Source organism: Heterodontus francisci, chromosome 9 (assembly GCF_036365525.1).
Source record: "Heterodontus francisci isolate sHetFra1 chromosome 9, sHetFra1.hap1, whole genome shotgun sequence".
In the NCBI taxonomy this organism is placed as follows: domain Eukaryota; kingdom Metazoa; phylum Chordata; class Chondrichthyes; order Heterodontiformes; family Heterodontidae; genus Heterodontus; species Heterodontus francisci.
The window spans coordinates 80,909,342-80,934,279 of record NC_090379.1 but is presented as its reverse complement, the minus strand read 5'-3'; the positions used below and the strand labels follow the sequence as shown (position 1 = coordinate 80,934,279).

Below are 24,938 nucleotides of genomic sequence, written 5' to 3'. Positions count from 1 at the left end.
TTTATCTCCTGTTTGTTGGAGCTTGCTATATGCAAATTGGCTTCTGTGTTTGTCTTTAAAAAAAAAAATGACTACACTTCAAAAGTACTTCCTGGCTGTGAAGCATTTTCAGATGTCCTGAGGATATAAAAGGATCTGTTGAGGTAGTTGTTTCCAGTTCAGCAAGTATATATATTTTATAGCTCTGGTAGTATATTACTGTGTGCTAATGTCAATCACACTGATTACTTTTTTCTCCTTGCACAGGTCCTGAACCTAAACCAAAGCTGAAGGGAGATTCACGAACCTACCGAGTATGGCTGGATCCCAACCAATATCAGCAGGACATGAGCTTCTCCATTCAGAATGGGGCTGAAGATGTCTATGAGACCTTCAATATTATCATGAGAAGAAAGCCTAAGGAAAATAATTTTAAGGTGAAAATGCAACTTGTAGAAATACAGTATTCTGTCTTTAAATCTCACCATGGCATTTTGAGAATTTGAATTCAGTTTTAAAAAGCGTAAAAGTCCAACCATAAATCTATTATATCATCAAAACCCAACTCACTGATGTCCTTTAGGGAAGGTATAATGACTCCAGTCCCATACCAATGTGGTTGACTCTTAACTAAGTGGCTTGTCAAACCAGTTATATCAAACCACTAGCAGTTTAAGAAGAAGGTCGACCACAACAGGGGCTCTCAAAGCAGCTAGAGATGGGTAATAAATAATGGCCTTCCACATCCTCAGAATGAATTTTTTAAAAGTTACACTATTTACTACCTGAAAACACTGATTCACATTCAACGCCTCTTAATTTCACAATGGAATACACTTTGTAACCTCGAGAGTAAATTAGTAATATGGTTATGTCTGTTTAAGAAAACACGGTAACCTTTGTGTTGGACCTTAAATAATGTATCTGTTCAGAATTCTTAACTTAGGTATTGATGGTCACAAAGGGCCAAAAATTGCCTCCTTTAACACTGACGCTGTCTCAATGTTGATCAAGTTTAGCAGTGACTTTACATATGTAATATATGTAAATATTTATATTTCAAATATTCACCCTAAATCAGATTGGAAACCAATGGCCTCTGGAAGTCTTGATTCTGCTGTTAATTTTGTTCGAAGCACATTATATCAAAGATCTGCTCTGAAATAGTCATCAGAGCAGACCACTTCAGTTCAACACAAAAAAAAAAATACTGCGGCTGATGAAAATCTGAAATAAAACCAGAAAATGTTGGAAACACTCAACAAGTCGGGCACCATCTGTGGAGAAGCAGAGTTGATGTTTCACGTCGATTACTTTTCATCAGAGTTCTATCGAAAGGTCATTGACCTGAAATGTTAACTCTGTTTCTCTCTCCATAGGGAATTTCCAACATTTTCTGTTTTCATTCGACTTCAGTTTAACTGCTACCCAACTCTCTTCTCTTCAATCACTGATCCCCTAGAACTTCAAAATTAAACAACTGTGTGCCTATTATAGTAAGCATAGTCTGTGGAATTTCCTCATAGTCCCTAAATGTTATATGGCTATCTGTACACTTACTGACATTTTCCAGTTGCCCTTTGCGTGTTGAATTGATGCTCAGAGGCAGCAAAGATTCTCTATATAATTCACCTTTAAGTAAGAGTTTTATTTTACAGTACTTCACTGTGGTAGCTTTCATTTGGAGTGACATTTTTCAAATTAATTTCATCCTCAGGCTGTGCTTGAGACTATCCGGAATCTAATGAACACCGAGTGTGTCGTCCCTGACTGGCTTCATGACATTATCCTAGGATATGGAGACCCAGGAAGTGCTCATTATTCTAAAATGCCAAATCAGATTGCCACACTGGACCTGAATGACACCTTCCTCTCTATTGTACACCTGAAAGCTAGTTTTCCTGGATATGCTATTAAAACAACAGTCGAGAACCCTGCTCTACAGAAGCCTCCCTTCAGGTGATATAAATTCATATGTTCAACCTTTACATAAAATAAAATGGTTTCACATTTCATACCCGTAAATATTAATATCTGAGTTTTTTGATAAATTATTTGGTGCAGGTTATCACCTTTTACAGTGTTACATTGTATGTCGAGTTGTACAGCATGAAGTCATTATAATGCTGAATGATATTAGTAGAATAATGTTAATGGCACAAAGATTATTGTTCCAGTTAATGAGAAAAATATGAAATACTTTTGTCATGACCAATATGAGAACTTGCCTCCCGCCCTAAACTTTAGGATCACATTCCCTGTACATTATGGAAAAGGAAAAAAACGAAAAGGGGATGATCATGACGGAGGGAAGGAAGAGATTCAAACTTTAATTGTTGAACCTCATGTGATTCCAAACAGAGGACCTTATCCATACAACCAGCCCAAGAGGTAAAGGCGAAGCAGCTTCTTATATAATTTAACTATTTATGTGCTGACTCAATTTGGCTATTTTGGCTTCTAACCAGTTAGATTTACTCGGCCCTGCTATCCATGTTCAATAAATTGCATATGCCATTCACACCGAGGGGTGCCATTTCACTCAGGATTCCGCCGTAAAGCTCCAATGGGGGTCAGTAGTCCGCACTGTGCGAGGAACAGTCACTCACCTGTGATTTTACCCCGAATTGGCCAGTTAATGGCCAAAGGGTAAGCTCGCCGCCCAATTGAGGAGGCAGGTGGGCTCACAAAGCTGGAGGGCCAATAGGAGGCTCTCCAGCACTGAAGAAGCAGCAGGATGCTTTTACAGGTAAGTGAGGGAGAGGGTGCCCCAAGACGGAGGTTCCCTCTCTCCAACTTCTTTAAATCTTAAATTTTAAAAAGGCCTTAGCAGCTAGGCCACCACTGTGCTGGGAGAATCTTGAAATTCCATGTCTGCCTCCATCGGGGCCTAAAAATTTGGACCCCTATTTCTGATCTGCTCAGGCACTGGATGCTTCAAACCCTACCAGTTCTGTTCCCAGGAGTTGGTCAAGGGAGAATTGTCAGCATCTGAATTTGGGTCACAATGAGGAAGGCACATCAGCGAATACTTTAAGCGGGGCGCATATTCATTCAGCACGTCTTGATGGCTGCTTAAACTTCCTGTTATTTTAAAACACAGGCTTGGAGTGAGTAGGGAAATGATTTTGCAAGGGAAATAATACATTGGTATGAGAAGGGTGCTTTGATTAGACTAAAATAGAAGGAAGTGATAGAAAAGAAAGAACTTGCATTTATACATTGTCTTATGAAGTCTCACGAAAATGTCCTGAAATCCTTCACATCGAATGAGCTACGTTGTGCACTTAATATTATGTGGGTAAATTCAGCAGTTATTTTGTGTGCAAGTAGGTTCTACAAACAGCAGTAAGGTGAATGACTAGTTGATCTCTTTTTATTGATGTTGGTTAAGGGTGGAATTTTGGACAGTGTGCAGCCATCTTTTAAAAAAAAAAAGAATTGCAGAATATTATGGCTGTTGCACTGTCTTGGGCACATTTTTATGAGCATGTTACTTGATACTTTGGCAAGGAAATGTGTTCCGTATTAATTTGAAGTGGTCTTTACCACTGGAAACAGGTTCTAACTGGACTATATGTTACTAGAACTGTGATAGTATGCAGTCATGTGTCAGGTTATGCATAGGTAGTTGGTAAACTCTGAGTGAAAACCATAACAGCCCCCAAGACAGGATCATATCCCTGTTTAAGGTCAGCCGCTACTTTGGACAAGTGGAATTTACCTTATCAGCAGTCAACTGTATTAAGAAGTCTAAGCTATCATAGGGTGGAAAGAAACATTTCAGACAGTTGAGTTTTAAAAATAGTTTTTGTTAATAACAGTGATGGCATTAGCAAAGAAATAGCAACATGATAGCCATGGAACGGCTGTGGGAGGCAGACGACTATTTTACAATGAAAGGTTATCTTGAGATGTGGGAAGTCTTGAAATGTAGATGATAAGGTAATCAAGGGAATTGAGCCCTGAATGTTGGACGATCAGCTCATAAAGCAAAATATTTTTTTTTTTTTTATTTTGACTGAAATATGCATGTTGCCTATAAGCTTATTCTCATGTATAACCACACTTGGGTTTTAATTGCAGAAACACAATTCAATTCACAACTACACAGATAGAAGCAATTCGGGCTGGTATGCAGCCAGGCCTAACAATGGTAAGAAAATTTGGAAACAATTTAGCTTTTACTTCCTCAAATTTTTTTCCTAATTTTAGCCCACGAACACTTGCTATGTTTAATGTTGCTCTCATTTTTTCCTTTTATTACTTCTTTTATTGCTTCTTTATTACTATTATTTATTATAGGTGGTCGGGCCACCAGGTACAGGAAAAACTGATGTGGCTGTACAGATAATTTCCAACCTGTATCACAACTTCCCAGAGCAGAGGACTCTCATTGTGACCCACTCCAACCAGGTATATCAACGATAAGTTTCTTAACTTTATCCACTAGTTTGGGTCATATTCTGTCAGGTTGAATTATTTTAATATTCATGTTATATGTAGCATAGGCCTCAGTAAAACTAGTTGTTGAAGTCCAGTTACATGTGGAATGCCCTGAGAAGGTGAATGATCCCTCAAAGAAAATTTTTCATTTGTGGTTTTTTGTGGATTTAACCCAATGGTCCCAACATTGACTTATTAAAAAAAAATCATTGATTTTAACTTTTGGGTGGGGGAAGGGGATGTTTGAATGTTTATCCTTATGAATACACTTTTTCCATTTTGACCATTAGGTGTCAGCATTGACAATCCCTTGGTCAGGAATAACACAACCAGGCATAGTAAAGTGTATTCTCCTCTTCCCAAACAACATGCCTAATCCTATTCTCAGAAGCGCACCCTCAGCTGTATCAATGTGATAATTTTTCTTTTGAATCAAACGTCAACTGTCCTTAGGCTTTAGTAAGTGAGGTGGTCACCTTGCCAAATCTGAGCTGTTTTTGTGGATCAGTCAAATTCCAGAGGGCACAGATGAAGCCTGCATTTATGGCCAACAATGCAAAGAGGCTGTCATCAGTCAGAACTACATTCAAAAATAGTTCTCAAACAATACATGACAGTACTCAACACATTTGAAGTCTCTGGTTTAGAAATGCAGTTTAGAAATGTGTTAGTAACTACAATTTTGACTGCCGCTCAATGCTGTAAAATAATATTGTTAATCAGTATGATCTTTCCTGATCATGTACTGAATGTTCTTTGAAATGAGTGCCCAAGCTCTACTTATACACTTCTTTTAATACCTATTTTAGTTCTGCACTGAAGATCTTGCTGATTAATAATTAGTTTCTGTGATGTGACGAGAATAAGGCATGATGCAGAAATGTGTGCTGTGACCTTTTAACCTGTATTGAAGTAAAGTTTCATTGTAGCCACTTACTCGATCTTTCCCAAGATGGCAAAGCTTGTTTCCTTCCTAGTATTCCTTTTTAATAATGTCTGTGTTTAAAAACCCAAGATTGGCATCTCCTCTCCACTTTATACTTTATTTCTTATTCTTTTTAGTCTTGGTGTTGTTTTACACTGGCATCGGACTCTTCATTGAGGTTTCTCACTTTAAAAAAAAATACATATTTGGTAAAGCTGCCATTTTTTTATTACAGTGATCAATTAGTCCATGCTGTATATGCGAAATGCATCAGCAGCCTGAATGTTAATTGATCAGAGAGGCTAATTTTGGATGCTAGAAACTCCAGCCATGTTACAGTAAGGTAAACCGATTGCAGCAGCTGCATCATTGGCAGCAAGCCACTTAAGAATGCAGGAAATACAGCTATTGACTTGAATAAATTTACCTTGGCAGTGATATTTCAAAACCAATACTAAATCATACTACAATGCTGTCATTTTTCCAGAATAAATTAAATGTTGATTTTTATAGTTAAATTTCTCAGAGCAAAAAGAATTGCTTTCATTCCAAGAGTGAAATATGGTTGATCCAAGCATCTTGGATTTTATTTTCTTTTGGATGATTAGCATTCCACATGTTGGATGCTTTAGAAGCAGATTATTTGCAATGCTTGGCCATGTGAGCCGCATGGAAGATGGCAGGATCCCCATGGACACATTGTACAGCGAGCTCGCCACTGGTATCAGACCCACCGGCCGTCCATGTCTCCGCTTTAAAGACGTCTGCAAACGCGACATGAAGTCCTGTAACATTGATCACAAGTCATGGGAGTCAGTTGCCAGCGTTCGCCAGAGCTGGCGGGCAGCCATAAAGCCGGGGCTAAAGTGTGGCGAGTCGAAGAGACTTAGTAGTTGGCAGGAAAAAAGACAGAGGCGTAAGGGGAGAGCCAACTGTGTAACAGCCCCGACAAACACATTTTTCTGCAGCACCTATGGAAGAGCCTGTCACTCTAGAATTGGCCTTTATAGCCACTCCAGGTGCTGCTCCACACACCACTGACCACCTCCAGGCGTTTGCCCATTGTCTCTTGAGATAAGAAGGCCAAAGAAAGAAGATTTGCAATGCAAAACACTTACTGCTGAAAACAATAATCAATAATGAAAAGGCAGCACACGATAGAACCATTTTAATTGGAGTCCAAGAAAATGGTTCCCACTGTGGCTTTTGGCATTTGGGTTGGTTTTTAATGCTAGTTTTCAGTCATAATGTTTTCACACAATACTCCACTGCAGATATATTCACTTGCCATTGAAGTACAACTTTGTCCTTGGTGAGGGCAATGCATGCACCTTTTAATTTGTAGCATAAAGCTTCTCAGCGTGGCCAGCTTTCACTTTTGTTGCCTACAGGGTTTTACATTTTTACCAATAATTTCAGCCCTTGCGTTCTAAACAAACCAATTGGTAAGCTGTTTGAGAACTGAAAGATCATACATCTTTAGTGATGGTAGCATTTCAGCATTAAACTTAATACATAAACCAAGACTGTTTCATGTCATATGACTTGAACAATGTTTAGTTTCTCAACATTTATGACTGATTTTTAAGTTTAAAAAATTGCTAGAAATTTACAATTGCTTTCAAGGAGAAAGACATATTTTTGAAAAAAAGTTCTTTAGTGCTGAATGGATCAGTGACCATTGGCTATTTAAAACTAAGTTTTAATTCTATTGGGATCCAACAGTTACTACACTTATAGTTACATTTTAGCAGATGATTGAACAAGAAACAATGCTAGGATTGCGTGCCTTCATAACAGTGCACTTGCTATGGTTTGTGACCTGCTTTCCACAAATGACATACTGAGTAAAACCTTTCGAAGCTGGTCCCTTTCTAGTATACTTTAAGATCAGAACTGGTTTGCACAAGTAGCTAATGAAAGATATTATATAGTTCCTTTTACACAGAATTATACTTCATTTAAAGACAGTGTTATAATCCTTGAGGCTCATTTATTGAGTGCTGAAATAAGTTACAGATGAAAGGCAAAGCCATGTTGTATGCCTCTAATTGGGTAAAAGTTGAGTTTCTAAATGGTTAATTCATCAGTTGGATTTCTGCAATTATCATCTTAAGCTCATCGCTATTTGACTAACCTTTAAACTTTGCCAAGTACTTCAGCTACTAAAATAAAAGGGATTGTGGAGGCATTGTGAGCAATTGTTAAGTCCTTAGCAAGGCGAACTTGGCTCAACCCAAGCATGATAGCTGAGGCAGAGGAACTAAAAACAGCATACTGGACAGCCAAGGACATAATGTGACAAAGCCCCATCAAAACTTTTTGCTAAGACTTCAACAATATGCTAGTTCCTTGACACTTTGTACATTGTCACGTTATAACCACACGCCCAGTGGTACATGAAAGATTTTGTAAACAGCAAAGGATTTTTTTTAAAATCAGATTGCCTGAAGGGAGAATGTGTAGAAAACTTTGGACACGCAAAGGGCTAATTTTAAGTAAACTTCGGTGGAAGTTGATTGTACCGTACCAGTCAAACACCAAATCAAAGGCAGGTGAAGAATCCGAATGTAGTTTGACTAGCAGTTAATATATAACTGAGGGTATTTTTAGCAATACCTCTTTGAAGTCTCTAGCATCATCTGAACTGTACTGAAACTTGAGGAAACCTGTCAGAATTTCTAAGAAACAACCCAGTCCAAAATGGAGGAGGGAGAAAGAAATTGGCAACCCCCAAAACAGCAAAACAATCCAATGAACAGATCTTGCAAAAACAAAAAAATGAACTGTGCGAATGACTTTTAAGAGGATAACTTATTAATTCTTAATATGATAGAAATTGAACAAAATAAATTTAAAATGGAGGACATAAGGAAGAAAAAGTCTATTCAGAAGGAGAAATCTACCTCTAATTGTTTGAACCTTTTCTGTTGACTGCTAAATAATACAGAAGACAGTAGATTAACTTCCAAGATGAACTTGCACATCTGTTGAAACATTACTTATCATAGGTTTCATCATATAAAATACATACTCTTCAAATTTTGGCCTAGTAGTGAATTGATGCAAAACATTTGACAGATATGTTCCAGACTAATAACTAGAAATATTCAATTCAAAGTTGATATAGTCATCCTTAAGCCAAGCTAACATTACATGTTGGCTGGACATACTACCAAAATAAGTTCCTTTTCACATACTGCAGCAAGTGTTTTAATTCTTTTCAAAAGTTATTCTTATTTCTAAATACTGAGTTGGCTGTTACTGTCAATCTACAGGCATTGAATCAGCTGTTTGAGAAGATCATGGCTTTGGACATTGATGAGCGTCACCTTCTACGTCTGGGTCATGGAGAGGAGGAGCTGGAGACCGAGAAGGATTTTAGCAGGTGAGAAGCTGGGAGGTGTGTGTAATAATAGGATGGAGAAAAAAAAACTGGAACAAATTATAATCTGACCAAAGTTGCTAACTGCCTATTTAGGGTATTTGTTAATTTTGAATGTAAAGGATCTGAAACAAAGCACTGGTGTATATACTTGCAAAGCCATGCAATAAAGGCTACATAAAACGTTTTCTTGATATCCATGTCTAATTTTAGGAAAATGGCCTTCAAAGTTACTTTTTGCAAATGGGAAGAGGAATTTTTGTTTTGCAGCCTTCAATGAGACTCTTGTATAATCTAGAATAAAACTTTTTATGTGTGCTCACAAGAGTTCATTTTGTATATTTGACTTTTGATAACTTGGTGTTTTGGTTGCCATGTTCATGTTTATATAAAAAATAATCCGGTTAGGATTTCCATCATCACAGTCGTGAAGAATTAGAATTTAAATCAGGATTGAATATCCTGTGGGGAAAAACAAGCCAACAGCATAACAATCTATTCTGTTCCAGCATAAAACAGGACAAGATGGTTTTAGGCTATAGTTATCTGGCAGATGTTGTTTTCTTTCTTTTGGGCCTCCTTATCTCGAGAGACAATGGATACGCGCCTGGAGGTGGTCAGTGGTTTGTGAAGCAGCGCCTGGAGTGGCTATAAAGGCCAATTCTAGAGTGACAGGCTCTTCCACAGGTGCTGCAGAGAAATTTGTTTGTCGGGGCTGTTGCACAGTTGGCTCTCCCCTTGCGCCTGTGTCTTTTTTCCTGCCAACTACTAAGTCTCTTCGACTCGCCACATTTTAGCCCTGTCTTTATGGCTGCCCGCCAGCTCTAGCGAACGCTGGCAACTGACTCCCACAACTTGTGATAAATTGATCACAAGATGTTGTTTACCCCCTTTAAGAAATGGTGTTTCTGCAGAATTCATTTGAAGCCTTCTGTAACTAGTGCCTGTTGCTTGAGTTCCTTGCTGCATTGTTGGTACTGTTGCTAATTCTTCATTGGCATTTTCAGGTTTTTACTCCTGTATGGCTTTGCCATTCTGGTCATTGGTTGTTTATGCCTCTTTGAAGGGTGAAGCTATGGTGCATGCAGGAGATGGTAATTATTATTGAAACTTGTACTGTAAGATTGTCCCCAATCTTAAGTCTAACTTGTGAAGCACTGCTTTGTTGCATCTGTGCTCTGCTGTCCGTGATTGGTGAATGGGTGTCATAGAGAGATACAGCACCAAAACAGGCCATTCGGCCCACCGAGTCTGCACCGACCATCAACCACCCATTTATACTAATCCTACATTAATCCCATTTTCCCTCTCACATCCCCAGTTTCCCTCAATTCTCCTACCACCTACCTACACTAGGGGCAATTTTTTACAGTGGCCAATTTACTTATCAACCCGCAAGTCTTTGGCATGTGGGAGGAAACTGGAGCACCTGGAGGAAACCCACGTGGTCACAGGGAGAACTTGCAAACTCCGCACAGGCAGTACCCAGAACCGAAACTGGGTCGCTGGAGCTGTGAGGCTGCAGTGCTAACCACTGTGCCGCCCCGTGTCATGAGCTATCCCTGAGAAAAAGAGACACAAGCACACACAAAAATGAAGTGTGAGATTATGCACTTTGGGAGGACTAACAAGGCAAGGGAATATACAATGGATGGTAGGACCCTAGGAAGTACAAAGGGTCAGAGGGATCTTGGTGTACTTGTCCATAGATCACTGAAAGCAGCAGCACAGGTAGATAAGGTGGTTAGGAAGGCATATGTGATACTTGCCTTTATTAGCCGACGCATAGAATATAAAAGCAGGAAGGTTATGATGGAGCTATATAAAATGCTAGTTCGGCCACAGCTGGAGTACTGCGTACAGTTCTGATCACCGCACTATAGGAAGGATGTGATTGCACTGGAGAGGCTGCAAATGAGATTTACCAGGATGTTGCCTGGGCTGGAGCATTTCAGCCATGAAGAGAGACTGGATAGGCTGGAGTTGGTTTCCTTAGAGCAGAGAAGGCTGAGGGGAGACCTGTTTGAGGTATACAAAATTATGAGTGGCATAGATAGGGTAGATAGGAAGAAACCTTTTCCCTTAGCGGAGGTGTCAATAACCAGGGGGCATAGATTTAAGGTAAGGGGCAGGAGGTTTAGAGGGGATTTGAGGGAAAATCTTTTCACCCAGAGGGTAGTTGCAATCTAGAACACACTGCCTGAAGGGGTGGTAGAGGCAGGATCCCTCACAACTCATTTAAGAAGTATTTAGATGAGCGCTTGAAACACTGTAGCATACAAGGCTACGGGTCAAGTGCTGGAAAATGGAATTAGATTAGATCGTGTTTGATGGCCAGCATGGGCACAATGGGCCGAAAGGCCTGTTTCTGTGCTGTATAATTCTATGACACCATACCTACAGTATATGTAATGAAGTCCTTTTCCTTTTTGGCCTCCTTGTCTCGAGAGACAATGGGTAAGCGCCTAGAGGTGGTCAGTGGTTTGTGGAGCAGCGCCTGGAGTGGCTATAAAGGCCAATTCTAGAGTGACAAACTCTTCCACAGGCGCTGCAGGTAAAGTTGGTTGCCGGGGCTATTACACAGTTGGCTCTCTCCTTACGCTACTGTCTCTTTTCCTGCCAACTGCTGAGTCTCTTCGACTCGCCTCTCTTCAGCCCCGCCTTAATAGCTCTCCGCCAGCTCTGGTGATCGCTGGCAACTGGCTCCCACAACTTGTGGTCAGTGTCGCAAGACTTCATGTCGCGTTTGCAAACGTCTTTAAAGCGGAGACATGGACAGCTGATGGGTCTGATACCAGTGACGAGCTCGCTGTACAATACGTCCTTGGGGATCCTGCCATCTTCCATGCGGCTCACATGGCCAAGCCATCTCAAGCACTGCTGGCTCAGTAGGGCGTACATACTGGGGATGTTGGCTGACTCGAGGACTTCTGTGTTGGAGATACGGTCCTGCCACCTGATGCCAAAGATTCTCCGGAGACAGCGAAGTTGGAATGCGTTGAGACGTTGTTCATGGCTGACATACATTGTCCAGGCCTCGCTGCCGTAGAACAAGGTACTGAGGAAACAGGTTTGAAACACTCGGACTTTTGTGTTCCGTGTCAGTGTGCCATTTTCCCACACCCGCTTGGCCAGTCTGGACATAGCAGACCCCTTTCCCATGTGCTTGTTGATTTCTGCATCGAGAGACAGGTTGCTGGTAATGGTTGAGCCCAGGTAGGTGAACTCTTGAACCACTTCCAGAGTGTGGTCGCCGATATTGATGGATGGAGCTTTTCTGATGTCCTGTCCCATGATGTTCGTTTTCTTGGAACTGATGGTTAGCACAAATTCATTGCAGGCCGCCACAAGCCTGTCGATGAAGTATTTTGACATTTTTTTATCAATGTAAATCAATGGCCGTGAAAATACCATATATTTATTACATAGCATAAAACAATTTATGTGAATAGCTATTGGCAACAGCATCGGAGATCTATTTTTATTGTATTGTCATGTAGGCCCCCACCTGGTTTTGTCACATGAACATTGATTTTGAACTGTTGCTAGAGCGAGGAAATGATTTGTTGAACAGATCAGCCATGGCTGGAAAAAGCATTTGCATACTATACTAACATACGTTGCTTGTGTAGACAAAGGACACATTCAATCCACAATGGGTGTTGATCACCAGACAGTGAGGGGATGGGGAAGCGCATTCCATGGCCTGCTGGGGTGATGCAATCCACAGGGGCCCGTACTGGTTGGACCAGAAGGTCACATGACTGACTGGCTGTTCCAGGGTTTTTTGAACTAGCCACAGAGTTTGAACTGAGACTGTTTGCTCCTGGTCTGAGAAGATCTCTCCTGTTTTGCTCCCATCTCTTACGGAACTCCAAATCCACTGAAGACACATGAACCCCAAGACAGAAAAGTCTCCTACAGCGGACAAGGTTTAAGAAGAATACTGCGCCCCAACGAAAAGCAAGATCTACCTACAATCAAGGACTATGCAGTGAGCTTGATGATCCGTAACAAAAACCCCCTTCAGAGATTGCCTCAAACTTTCCTCTTTGTTTCTTCAGTTCTATTCTGTCTCTATCTGCATGTGTGTATCGCGTGTGCATGCTAGCATGGGCGCGTCGTGTATCCGTAGGCGTTAACCGAATTCGAGTTTGTTTAATAAATTTCAACCTTTCTTCAAACCTAAGAAAACTTGTTTGCACTGGTTTCTTTGCCTTATAATTGGAAAGCAGTGAACAAGGATTCACCAAGGGGGAGCTAAAAACATGGTGTGTTTAAAATTAAATCCTGCTACGGTAAGATCAGGTGAAGGCTGAGAGGGACCCCTAGACACCTTTCTCATCTAGTCGTATCAGAATTCAAAATATTACGTCTACCATTTAAATTCATGAGCAGTCCAGTGGAACTATGTGTCAAAGTTGATGAACTTACTTAGCAAGAAAACTGTCTTCCAGACTTGTCACCTTACTGTTTGTTCAGGTTTGTAGAGGACTTTATTAGCTTAACTACTTCATATATCACCTAATTACTTTAAACTTTATTTCTTGAGTACTGAGTGATGCATTGAGTTATATTCTGACCAGTTACCTCTGGGCCCTGGGTTGAAATCCAATCCGGATTGTTGAGATGAAAATTTTCTTTGTCTGCAGTTTATGAGGGTTGTATACGAAATGAAGTTTTTTTTGTAGTTTCACTTCTCAAAGTGGCCTCCTAATATGACTTGAATTTGCATTCTTTGTCATCGCAAGGTAGCTGGTGTGGGCAATGAGAAATGTCGCCTTGGTAGTTCGAGGTGCTCTTCTGAGTGTGTATTGTGAAGTAGAATAGGGAGAGCTTTTCTCAGCACCTAATTGTGCTGTACTTGACATGGAAATATTTGATGCTGACACTTTAAGCATAAAATTCATAGACTAGCAAAAGCTATTTCAAATGAAGCTTAGTTTATTTATTTTGTTAATTAGAACAAAATATAGACTGACATTTTTATACTGCATTACCACATCTCCAAGAAATGACTCAAAGCACCTCACATACAATTAATGCTTTGAAGTGACTGTTATGAAGACCCACATGCCAACCATTTTGCATAGGGCAATATTCCCCTAGTAGTAATGAGGTGAATTACTGGCTAATCTATTTCTGATGGTAATGGTTGAGGGAAGAATGCTGGCCAAGACATCAGGAGAACACTTGTTTTGAAAAGTGCCATGGATCTTTAGTGTCCATTTGTACAATTGGAGCTGGCAGCTGGGGTCTCAGGTTTAATTTCCCAGCTGATGGATGATACCTGCAACAATGCAGCATTCTCTCAGTAATACACTGGACTGTTAGCCTAGATTATATGCCTAAGTTGTAGAATGAGGTTTGAACCTACAGTCGAGAGTGAAACCAATAGAGCCAAGCTGATGCATTAAAAGGAATTGCTTTTTCCAAATAGCTGTGATTTTTATGCTGATGCATTAACTAACTTCTGACTTTATGGACCTGTTCAAGATTTTATATTTTCCATTCTCAAATTAATTAAATTACAATTAACTTGCAATTAAATACTTTTTTTCCAATGCTAAAATGTGGACAATTTCACAGTCTAATCATGAATTGTAATACAGAACAAATAATTCCACAAATACTTGCAATATTTGTATGTGAGCAGTATAATCTGTAGGTACTACAGTCTGGTTTGTTTTCAATTTGCTTTATAGGTATGGTCGGGTAAATTATGTGTTGGCGAGAAGGCTCGAGTTATTGCGTGAAGTAGGACGATTGCAAGAGAGTCTGGGGGTGCATGGAGATGTGTCGTATACTTGTGAAACAGCTGGACATTTTTACCTGTATCAGGTAAGACATTTGCAGTGTGGAAGATTACCTCTGTGTCCAAGTTCAGTGTGGGTAGGTGTGGGAGCATTTGATCATTGTTCTCAGTTTCATTGTTTCTGTTTACTATTACAGTTGCAATTACACACCTCACAAGTTTGTTTCGGTAACTTGTGGCAACAGTAGGTTGGATTTTGCTTTGAATGTTTTATTTTGAATGGTCTGTCTATAAGGTACCTTTTTTCCGAGAAAATCTATCTTTGTAAACTGAAAATTCTTATATCTGGACATGTAGATTATTTTTTGTAATTGCACCTCGGATGTCTAACATTCATTGCACCTTTTGCATTAAAGCCTGGCTACCCGACCCGAGCCTGACTAGACCTGACTACATATCAGGTCTATATTCCGAGTCTAGCATTCGGGCTCGGGTGGGGTTGGGCTGTACAGTGCTGCTACCGGGAAGTCGTGGGATCAGGCTTATGCATGATTCCCCACAACTCCAACTGCAGGAATAGCCTGCTGCTGGAACAGATGAAGAATATTCATGTCAGGTTGGGCGTGAAAAAAAATTAAAGGACTCTGGCTTGGCTTGGGTTGGGTTCGGGTTGGCTTTGGTCGGGTCAGGCCCAGGTCGGGTTTTAATTTTATACCCGAGCCAGGTTTTATTTTGCATAAATATCACACAAATTTGACCTTCCGCTTTTCACCGTGCAAACCCGTTCACCCTCCTGCATTGCAATCTGTTTTCACAAATGGGAACTTCTTGGGCTGGATTTTGTTAGCCCCAACGGTGGCCACCCGGCATGGGAGGCGTGCAGCCACTTAGCATATTCATGGCGGCTGTCCCCTCATCATGTGGCAGGGCGGCATTGGCAACACCATTCACGGCATCTCCTGATGTGGGAGCAGGTGCTGGTGCCATTTTTAAAAGGCTGCCAGCCCTGCAGATAGCTCTACAAAATGCAGAGTTGACCCATTCCCCCTGCCCTTCCCTGTACAAATAGTGCAGAGTTGACCCCTTCTCCACCTTCCCTATATAAATACTGCAGAGTTGACCCCTTGCCCACCTTACCTATGCAAATAGTGCAGAGTTGATCCCTTCATCACCTACCCTATGTAAATCGTGCAGAGCTGATTCCCTCCCCACCTCAGTGGTGCCAGCTTTTTCTGGACGGGAAAGAGTGCCGCGCGTCGTGCTGAAGATAGGGAACTGAAGGCATGATCGCTGCAGATTATATTACAAAATCTGATTAGCATATGGAAAGCAGGGTCCCGTCGATTCTCTGCCCCCCCCCCACCCCCCCTACCACAGAACCCAATATCAGGCTGGAAACAAAATTGTGTGTGAATAATAAATGGTCAATGAACAAATTAGAATTATATGAAGAATTCTGTTTTTAAAGTTTACTTGTATATTTGCATTGATTCGTAACATTCTGGGCATATGAACTTTTTTTTATTGGTATATTTCTCTTCTGGAAAATCTCTCCACTGCCGATGTCTTGCCTTTTTGCCCATTCTTCACTTGTAAGCCTAGACATTGCTATCAGGCTAACAACCCATGGAAAGCATCCCATTTGAGCTTGATTCTATCCTCATTTGATCTCTGCAAGTGCCTTTTCAAGTTGGGAATCATAAGCTGATAATGAGAACTAAGAATGCTTATTTTCCTCTTCCCAGCTCAGTGGAACAGATCTCAGTTGTTACTTCATCGCTGTTGAGATTGGCTAGCTGAGGACAAATTGGTAACCTTTTGTTTTGTTCATTTAAGGATGGCTTTTCTAACTGAGTCATTTGGGCAGAACAAGAACATTTTTAATTCATCACCTTGATCATTGCTCATACCTACATAACGGTTACCTTTCTCTGCAGAAAAGAAAGCATTGTACCAAACATTTGGACACATTTTGGATGCAAAGTACATTCCTTCCTTCATTTGTATCATATGCACATATTTGTCTTTTAGTAATCTGAAATTTCAGAAAATTATACTCTTTTAGTCTGAGCAGACATTAGTCAGAATGTGGTGATGATCCTTATGCATTAAGCACAAAGCAATGGTTTTCATCCAAACAGGAGAAATCTTAGTGCATTATCCCTTTCAATCCTTTCTTGCAACTAATTCTTTGTTACAGACAAGCATGTTCTACCCAGTGTCAGACACATTCAAAGCAGAATTCTTAATGATTGCTTTAGCCTGAGCCAGTGCCTGAATTTAAGTATTTGCCTCTGATGTCATCAACCCTTACCAACAACAGTCATTAATAGAATTGTCAGTTATGTTCTCATGTTTATAATTTCAAAATGTGTTATATATTCCCTGTTTTTAAAATGGCTGAATGTGAAAAGTGGCATTGCTTTATCCTGCATGCTTTATGTGTGGAGCTTCACAGTGCAGCTCATACTCTCAGCACAGTTCTCTGGTGTTGGACCGTGCATTTACTGCAAAATATTGCAGGTATTCCTTGGCTTGCACAATGCCAAACTTCAACTTGATTCTTTCCCTTCTGGGTCAGCAAAGGGATCTCGGAACCCCTTGCCACTCATTCAGTCTGATCCAGTTTGTTACTTAAAAGAGCCCTTTGGGAGGGAGGGACAGCTGTGTTATTAATAAAGGAAGTACTACTTCGGTCAGAGTCAGACTTCCAACCTGCGCACTAACCTGGGGTCCTCTGGCACTCATTCCTCTGGCATTTTTGCTTAATTTTTTTCTGGATATGGAGGTTACTGTTGAAACTATAATTATTGTCCTTCCCTCATTGCCCTGAGAAGGTAACACTGGGCCGCCTTGAATCACTTCAGTCCTTGTGATGGTGCTTCTCACAATGCTGTCAGGTAGGGAATCCAGGATTCTGACCCACCGATGATTAATGAATGGCGATATATGTTCAGTTATGGATACTGTGTGGCTTAGAGGTAAATGGTGTCGCTAGGATATTGCTGCACTTTTTTTTTTTACCTTGGTGGTAGAAATTACAGGAGAGATTGTGGGGCGGCGCAGTGGTTAGCACCGCAGCCTCACAGCTCCAGGTACCCGGGTTCAATACTGGGTACTGCCTGTGCGGAGTTTGCAAGTTCTCCCTGTGTCTGCGTGGGTTTTCTCCGGGTGCTCCGGTTTCCTCCCACATGCCAAAGATTTGCAGGTTGATAGGTAAATTGGCCATTATAAATTTCCCCTCGTATAGGTAGGTGGTAGGGAAATATAGGGACAGGTGGGGATGTGATAGGAATATGGGATTAATGTAGGATTAGTATAAATGGGTGGTTGATGGTCGGCACAGACTCGGTGGGCCAAAGGGCCTGTTTCAGTGCTGTATCTCTTTAAAAAAAAAAGATGGATGCTGTTGAAGTGTTTTTGGTGAGTTTCATCGTGCAGATCATATGTACAGCAACAGCAGTGATCTGGTGGTGGATGGTTGGATATGAAGTCCAGTGACAGGGGCATTCTAAAGATGAAGAGATACCATTACTGCTTTGAAATGGAACTTGTTCATTTAGTTCCTGTTAAGAAAGTAAAGAGAACAAGATCTTCTTAGTGCAACAAAGGTTTTTGTGCACTTGACTTGAAAAGGCAGAGACTGAGGTAAACAGATTTTTGGTGTCTCAGGAAATCATGGGATATGGGGAATAGGCAGGAAGGTGGAGTTGAGGCCAGGAATCAGCCATGATCCTAATGGCTGGCTGAGCAGACTCAAGGGGGCGTGTGGTCTACTCCTCCTATTTCTTATGTTCATATGTTGAGTACATGCTCTGTTACTGATTCTGCCACTGGCGATGATTTTTATTTTTATATCCAAAGATTCAATAGACATTAGCAGATGAGAGCTTATATATTTTGCTTGAACTTGAATTTGTGGTTAGGGAAATGTTAAAATATTCTAATTGAGGGAATAAACTTGTCTGGAGTCTTGTGTTGAGGAGGCTTGATCTCAAAAGGAAAGAATTTTCTCTCGAAGATCATAAAATGGGTTTCCATGAACCAGGAAAATGCTGGGTTTTATTCTTGTTTCTTCATTCACTCTAAGAATTTGGCCCCTATGTAGAAAATAAATTCAACAAGATATCAAGAATCAGTCAATTCCAGGAAACACACTCATGGTCTTGGACCTCAAAAACCGTCACAATAGTACTTAGTTTACTCTTAGCTTGAACACTCAGTACATAGTACCCTTAAACAAATGGCTATCCCAAGCTGTCAAAAAGAATGCTATAATATTTTTGAGAAATTCAGATACCTCGTCAGTTAAGAACAATTCAACTGAAGCTGGTGCAAAATCCTTAAGCTCTCAATTCCAACTATAGTCAGTAAACAAGTTCAAACCTGTACAGGCCAGTAAGCTGTCACACCACAGATTAATTTATTTTGTCTGTTTGAAGCTGGTCCAGCTTTTGAAAAATGTATTGTGTAGCTTTTTCTCAAAATAAACTAATTTAGCCATTTCATTCCCCGCTCTCTCTTTTTTCCCCCCCCCCTCTCCTTCACCCCCCCTCCTCTCCTTCACCCCCCCCCTCCCTCTCCCCGCTCTATGTCTCCTACTTACCCCTCTCTTCCCTCACCTTACCACCATCTTACTCTTACCCCACCTCTCTTTTCTCTCCCTTCCCCCACTTAATCTACAATTAAGAATTTTACTTGTGATATTTGACTCTGAGGATTATCATTTAAGTAATATGAGGCTCAGGTTTATTCTTAATCCTTATTGTGTCACAGCTACACAGAAGAACGTCTGTACATTTGTTTTCCTTGTTTTCATTCAGGTGATGTCACGCTGGGAAGAATATCTCAGTAAAGTAAAGGCTAAAAGTGGAATGTCTGGTGATGTTACTACAGTGTCTGAGCATTTTCCATTCCATAAATACTTTGCAAATGCACCCCAGCCTATTTTTAAAGGTCAATCATATGAAGAAGATATGGAAGTAGCTGAAGGTTGTTTCAGGCACATTAATAAAATATTTACTCAGCTGGAGGTAAGCTGCACTTGGAAGCATAGCAATACATCTTGTGCCATTTTCAGGCTGATAAGTAAATATAATTCCATGATTTATTCACTGGTGTATTATTAAATATATAACCATTTATAAAATGTTTTGTTTTAGTATCTCAAACATCAAAACTAGCATTGTTACAGCACAGAGATCAGAAATTTTGAAAATGGGCTTCCCTCACCCCAAAAAAAGTCTCTGGTTTCTATGTTTAATGTCTGATTTCTCATTCTGCTTGTGGGTTGATGCTGATTATTTCTACAGCACTCTGTAATTTGCAGATAAAATGAGGCTCATAGTCCATAAAATCATGACCATGCTCTTGTTGCTAGTTAATGCTTAGTAAGCAGAGCCTGCCACATTCTTTAGAATGATTATTTACATAGTGTTATAAACCATAAACTGATTAAAATGTGAAAATCTACTATAAAGAAACCGCATTCACAATGATGAAGATGGGAAGAGAGGAGAAACACACACTGTTATTGTTTGGTGCTAAAGTTCCTTAACACAATCATTCAGAATCTGTTTTTGAATTCAAATAAACTATGCTTTCAGCAGGGGTAAGGCAGAACTAAACATTCCTACGTATTACATAAGTAAGTCGTGGGATGGGTGGGACAGTACTTGGGGGAAGTTGTGATCAAAGCCTAATCAGGTTTACATTGAGGAGAGAGAGGAATCAAAGGGTACTGGACTAGGAATTAGCAAATGTTGTAGTGAATGGAAATTGAGCCCTACGTTAACTGGTTGAGAAAATTGCAGATTAAGCAGTGGACTAATGGAAGGTATTTAAATGTAAGGTATGGATTAAATACATTCATGTTCAGAATGAAGGGGTACATCAAAGGTAAGATTTCACAAATTAGGAGAGAGGTTAGAAAGAAAAAATGTGCAATTATTAAGTGCCTTTTCAGGATTTCCCAAAACACTTCACAGGCAATGAATTACTTTTGGAGCGCTGTGAAGTAGGCAAACATAGCAACCAATTTGCACACAGCAAAGTTCCACAAACATCAATTGAGATGAGTGACTACATCATCAACTTTGGTCTTTTGCTTGAGTGATAAATGTTGAACATGACACCAGAAGAGCTCAATTAATGCAGTGGCACCTTTAACATTTAACTGGTCAAGCAGACATTGGTTTAACATATAAATGTTATAAATATAAATGCTGGCCTAGCCAGCGATACCTACATTCCATGAGCAAATAAAAAGAAACAGTTGATTCAAAGATGGCAGGTTCAATAATGCGGCACTGAAGTATCAAGTGTTCCAAAGTTCTGGAGAACAAGGTTACTAAAAACAGCACTTGATGAATATAGGGGGTGTAATACAGAAGGAAAGTGAAAAATATGAAATGTATATAAGGGAGATTAGAAGATTAAGGGCATTAATGCAAACTGGTGATGTACATCCAGGGAAGTATAAACATAAGTAAAAGGATAGTCATAGAAAGGGGAGGTCCATTTAGAGTGGAAAGCAAGGGCACCTCATACTTGACTCCGAGAATGGTAGAAAAGCTTAAGTATTTTGCATCCATTTTTACAGAGAAATATGGAAATAGGGCTGTAGGGTATCATAGATTTTCCAAACAGCACAGTACTAAGAAGGTTAATGCAACAGGGGATGATTTATCACAGGTGGTTATTGAGGCCAAGACCAAAACATAATTTGAAGTGTAATGGTATAAGAATGTGAAAAGGAAGAAAATAAAAGGGAATCTAGAAAAGGCAAGGAAATGGCACAAGAGTAGATAGTTTCAGCAGAGCTACTTTCAGTCTGCAATAATTGTCACAATTTTCTGGGATTTTCTGAGTTAAACGTTTGTGTGCCTCAAATTTTGAAAAAGGTTTATATTTAATCTGGCCAACTGATGTCAATGCCCCTCGTATCCAGAAATTGGATATTGCTTAAGTCCTTCCTGCATTATTCTCTAAATAGTGGCTCTCCCTTTCCAGGAGATCCTAAATGATGCATAGGTAATGTCAATCTGCTTATCTTAAATTTAAACCATTTTAAGTTTTTAGAATGAGCTTATTTTCTATCATGTGCAAGAAGTCAATTTTCTGTACGGCTTATGCTTCATGGTATCAAAAAGTGCAATGTTTGTTGAACATAAATCATTTAATTCATTATTGTCTAGATGCACGTCAAAGTCCAATCTTGTATTTTTAATATGTAGTCATAGTTTTACTTTGGTACAGAAGCAGGGTTTATGGAAAATATTTGTCGATTTGGTTTTGTTTTAACTTGCTTTCCTGCTCATTTTTGCAGGAGTTTCGAGCCTTTGAGCTGCTGCGCAGTGGGCTAGACAGATCAAAATATTTATTAGTGAAAGAAGCAAAGATCATTGCCATGACATGTACTCATGCTGCCTTAAAACGACATGACCTAGTAGAGCTGGGGTTCAAGGTAAAAAGCAATTCAACCCTTTAATACTGTAATTCTTGGAAGAGACTCAAGTATTTCAGAACAGCTTATCTCTTGATGCATTGAAGCTTGGTATGTTTCCAGCCTGGTCCTTTCTTTGTATAAAATATTCTGTGTTCTTGAAAGAACAAAAGGGAAAACTCTTGTCCAAGTACATAGGAGAGACCTGTAGTTTAGATGGGATTCAATAAATTTATTAGTGATTTTTTTTTAATTTAAAGTCTTTTTTTTAAATGACCTGCAATTACAATTTTTATTTGAACACAAAGCAAATGATTTAGTAAAGAATGTTGCATTTTAATCTGTAAAGACATGTTATTTAGTTTTCAAATTGGTGGTGCCAACTTCCTGGCCTTAGCTGATATTAATGTTTTCTCCCCTCAGGTATTGTTTCCCTCCTTTAATTCTGCCACCATCATCCCTCTCCTCAAAATAACCAACCCTTGGCCCCTTCATCCTTGAAAACTACAGCCCCATCTCCAGCCTCTCTTTCCCCTCCATAAGTGTGCAATCGTCTTCCAAATCTGTGCCCATATTTCCTGGAACTCACATGTTTCAGTCCCTCCAATCAGGTTTCCACCCTGCCACAGTACCGAAATGGTTCTTAGCCAAGTCACAAATGACATCCTATGTAACTGTGACATTGGTAGACTATCCTCCTCGATCTGTCTGCAGCCTTTGACACGGTCGATCACACCATCCTCTTCCCAAGCCTTTCCACGGTCATCCAGCTATGTGGGACTGCACTTGCCTGGTTCCATTCGTGGCTATCTAATCATAGCCAGAGTATTACTAGCAGTGACTTTTCTTCCTGCTCCCACAACATTACTCTGGTGTCTCCCAAGGATGTTCCTTGGCTCTCTGTTTTTTTTTTCAATTACTGGCTGCCCCTTGGCGACATCATTTGAAAACTGAGGGCTAAATTTTGTGCAGCAGGCGGGGCTTCCAACACCTGGCCAAAAAGGCAGAGGGTGGGGGGGGAACCCCACCTATGCATTATCTCAGACCCCCCAGAGTGATCCTCCAATCTTTTGGGGTCAGTGTTTAAGGAGGCAGGATCTCCGTCCCTTTAAAGACTTGATAGGGACAGGGATCCCACTGCCAAGAGCTGCCAGCAAATCGCAGGGCCGGCAGCTCAGCAGTATCTGCAGCACCACCGGGACCGGTGGCCATTGCCAGTACTGCATGGGACTCAGGCCCAGTGCTGGAATCCCAGAGAAGAGGTAGGTGAGGAAGGGGTCACCAGGGCCAGTTCGGAAGGCCCTGGCGAGGGGGTGGGGTGGGCATTCGGTTCAGGGGGAGGGGGGGGTCCCGGGGGTACATTTGTTCCCGGTGGGGGTCCTCCGTGGGACACAAATTGCCCACAAAGGAGGGATTTCCCCCCCCCCCCCCCCAAGCCCGCAGGAAGGGCGCCTCATTTTTCAAGGCGTCCCCCCCACCCTAGGAAGATCCCAGTGGTGGTGGGAAGAGGTCCTTTATTTGGCTTCTGGACAGGAAGGTCGTTAGTCTATCCCGCTGCCAGAAGAATCAGAACCGGGATTCCTGGTGTTGGATTCCGTGGCGGGCGATTCTGCCACAATTCTCCAGCCCCCCCCCCCACATCAAAAAACCCGCCATCGGGATGAGCACAAAATCTGGCCCTAAGTGTTAGGTTCTGCAAAGATGCTGTTGACACCCAGCTTTAGCTCACCACCACCTTTCTCGACCCCTCCTCTTTCTCTAAATTGTTAGACTGCTGCCTTTCAGATGTCCAGTACTAGATGAGCAGAAATTTCCAACAGCTAAATATTGGAAAGGTTGATGGCCATTGTCATCGGTCCCCGCCTCAAATTCCGTTCCTTAGCCACAAACTCTATCTCTCTCCTTGGCAACTGTCTGAGGCTGAACCAAACTCTTCGCAATCTGGGTGTCATATTTGACCCCGAGATAAGTTTCCAACCACATATCCACACTCTACTGCACTATCACCTAGACTCCCTATTTCTACTTCTGTCACATGGACCTGCTCCGCCCTGCCTTAGCTCATTTGCTGCTGAAACCCTCATCGATGCTTTTGTTACCTCAAGACTTGACTATTCCAATGCAGTCTTGGGCGGCCTCCCATCTTCGACCATCCATAAACTTCTAGTCATTCAAAGCTCTGCTGCCCATATGCTAACTCGCGCCAAGTCCTGTTCACTCATTACCTGTCTGCTTGCTGACCCATATTGGCTCCCAGTTTTAAAATTTTAAAATTCCTGTTTTTAAGTCCCTCGGCCTCACCTCACCCTAGCTCTGTAATCTGCTCCAGCCCCACAACTCTCTAAGATATCTGCATCCCATCTAATTTTAGCTGCTCCGGAATCCCCGATTTTAATCACTCCACTATGCCTTCAACTGACAAGGCCCTAAGCTCTGAAATTCCCAGCCTAAACCTCTCTGCCTCTCTACCTTTCTTCCCTGCTTTAGGGAACTCCTTAAAACCTACCTCTTTGATATGCCCTAATATTTCCTATGAAGCTTGATTTGTTTGACAATTGTTATATAGAGCCTTGGGGCATTTTATTTGGTTAAGGGAACTATGTAAATATAAGTTGTTGTTGTTTTCATGTAATATATACTGAACGTGCTAAACTCAATTAGGATTTGATTAGCAAAAGCAATAGATCAAGTAAGGCTGATTCTATGATTTCATTATGGTTACTTTTCTTCTTTTATAAGAAAGTATCCAAAAAGTAACTTTTCAACAAATTTAAAGCAGTTCTAATTCCCCCGGTTGTGTGGACTATGTCAGACTGGACAGTGTCAGATGTATCTGAAGAAACCCTATGGGACAAACAAGCCTGTGAAATTTCAGCCTTTGCAAGACCAGCAACATTCCATACTGTTCATGCCATAATGTCTGCACAGCAATGATCTGAGTATTTTAAGAACCATGTAACTCCTGTCATTTTATAGTCTGAGTTGTAGGATTGTGAATTTACAG

General features: G+C 40.8%; 1 protein-coding gene across 3 annotated transcripts in view; it reads left to right on the top strand.

Moving 5' to 3' along the window:
* The window catches only part of aqr (aquarius intron-binding spliceosomal factor), an 86,312-nt gene that overhangs the window by 45,228 nt on the left and 16,146 nt on the right, over positions 1–24,938 (top strand). For all 3 annotated transcript variants that reach the window (XM_068039379.1, XM_068039381.1, XM_068039382.1), the window contains exons 20-28: positions 247–416; positions 1,697–1,938; positions 2,227–2,370; positions 4,066–4,135; positions 4,285–4,395; positions 8,629–8,738; positions 14,441–14,576; positions 19,314–19,523; positions 21,818–21,955. In XM_068039379.1, coding sequence (XP_067895480.1) covers positions 247–416; positions 1,697–1,938; positions 2,227–2,370; positions 4,066–4,135; positions 4,285–4,395; positions 8,629–8,738; positions 14,441–14,576; positions 19,314–19,523; positions 21,818–21,955 — 1,331 coding nt within the window. The remainder of the gene's footprint in view (positions 1–246; positions 417–1,696; positions 1,939–2,226; positions 2,371–4,065; positions 4,136–4,284; positions 4,396–8,628; positions 8,739–14,440; positions 14,577–19,313; positions 19,524–21,817; positions 21,956–24,938) is intronic.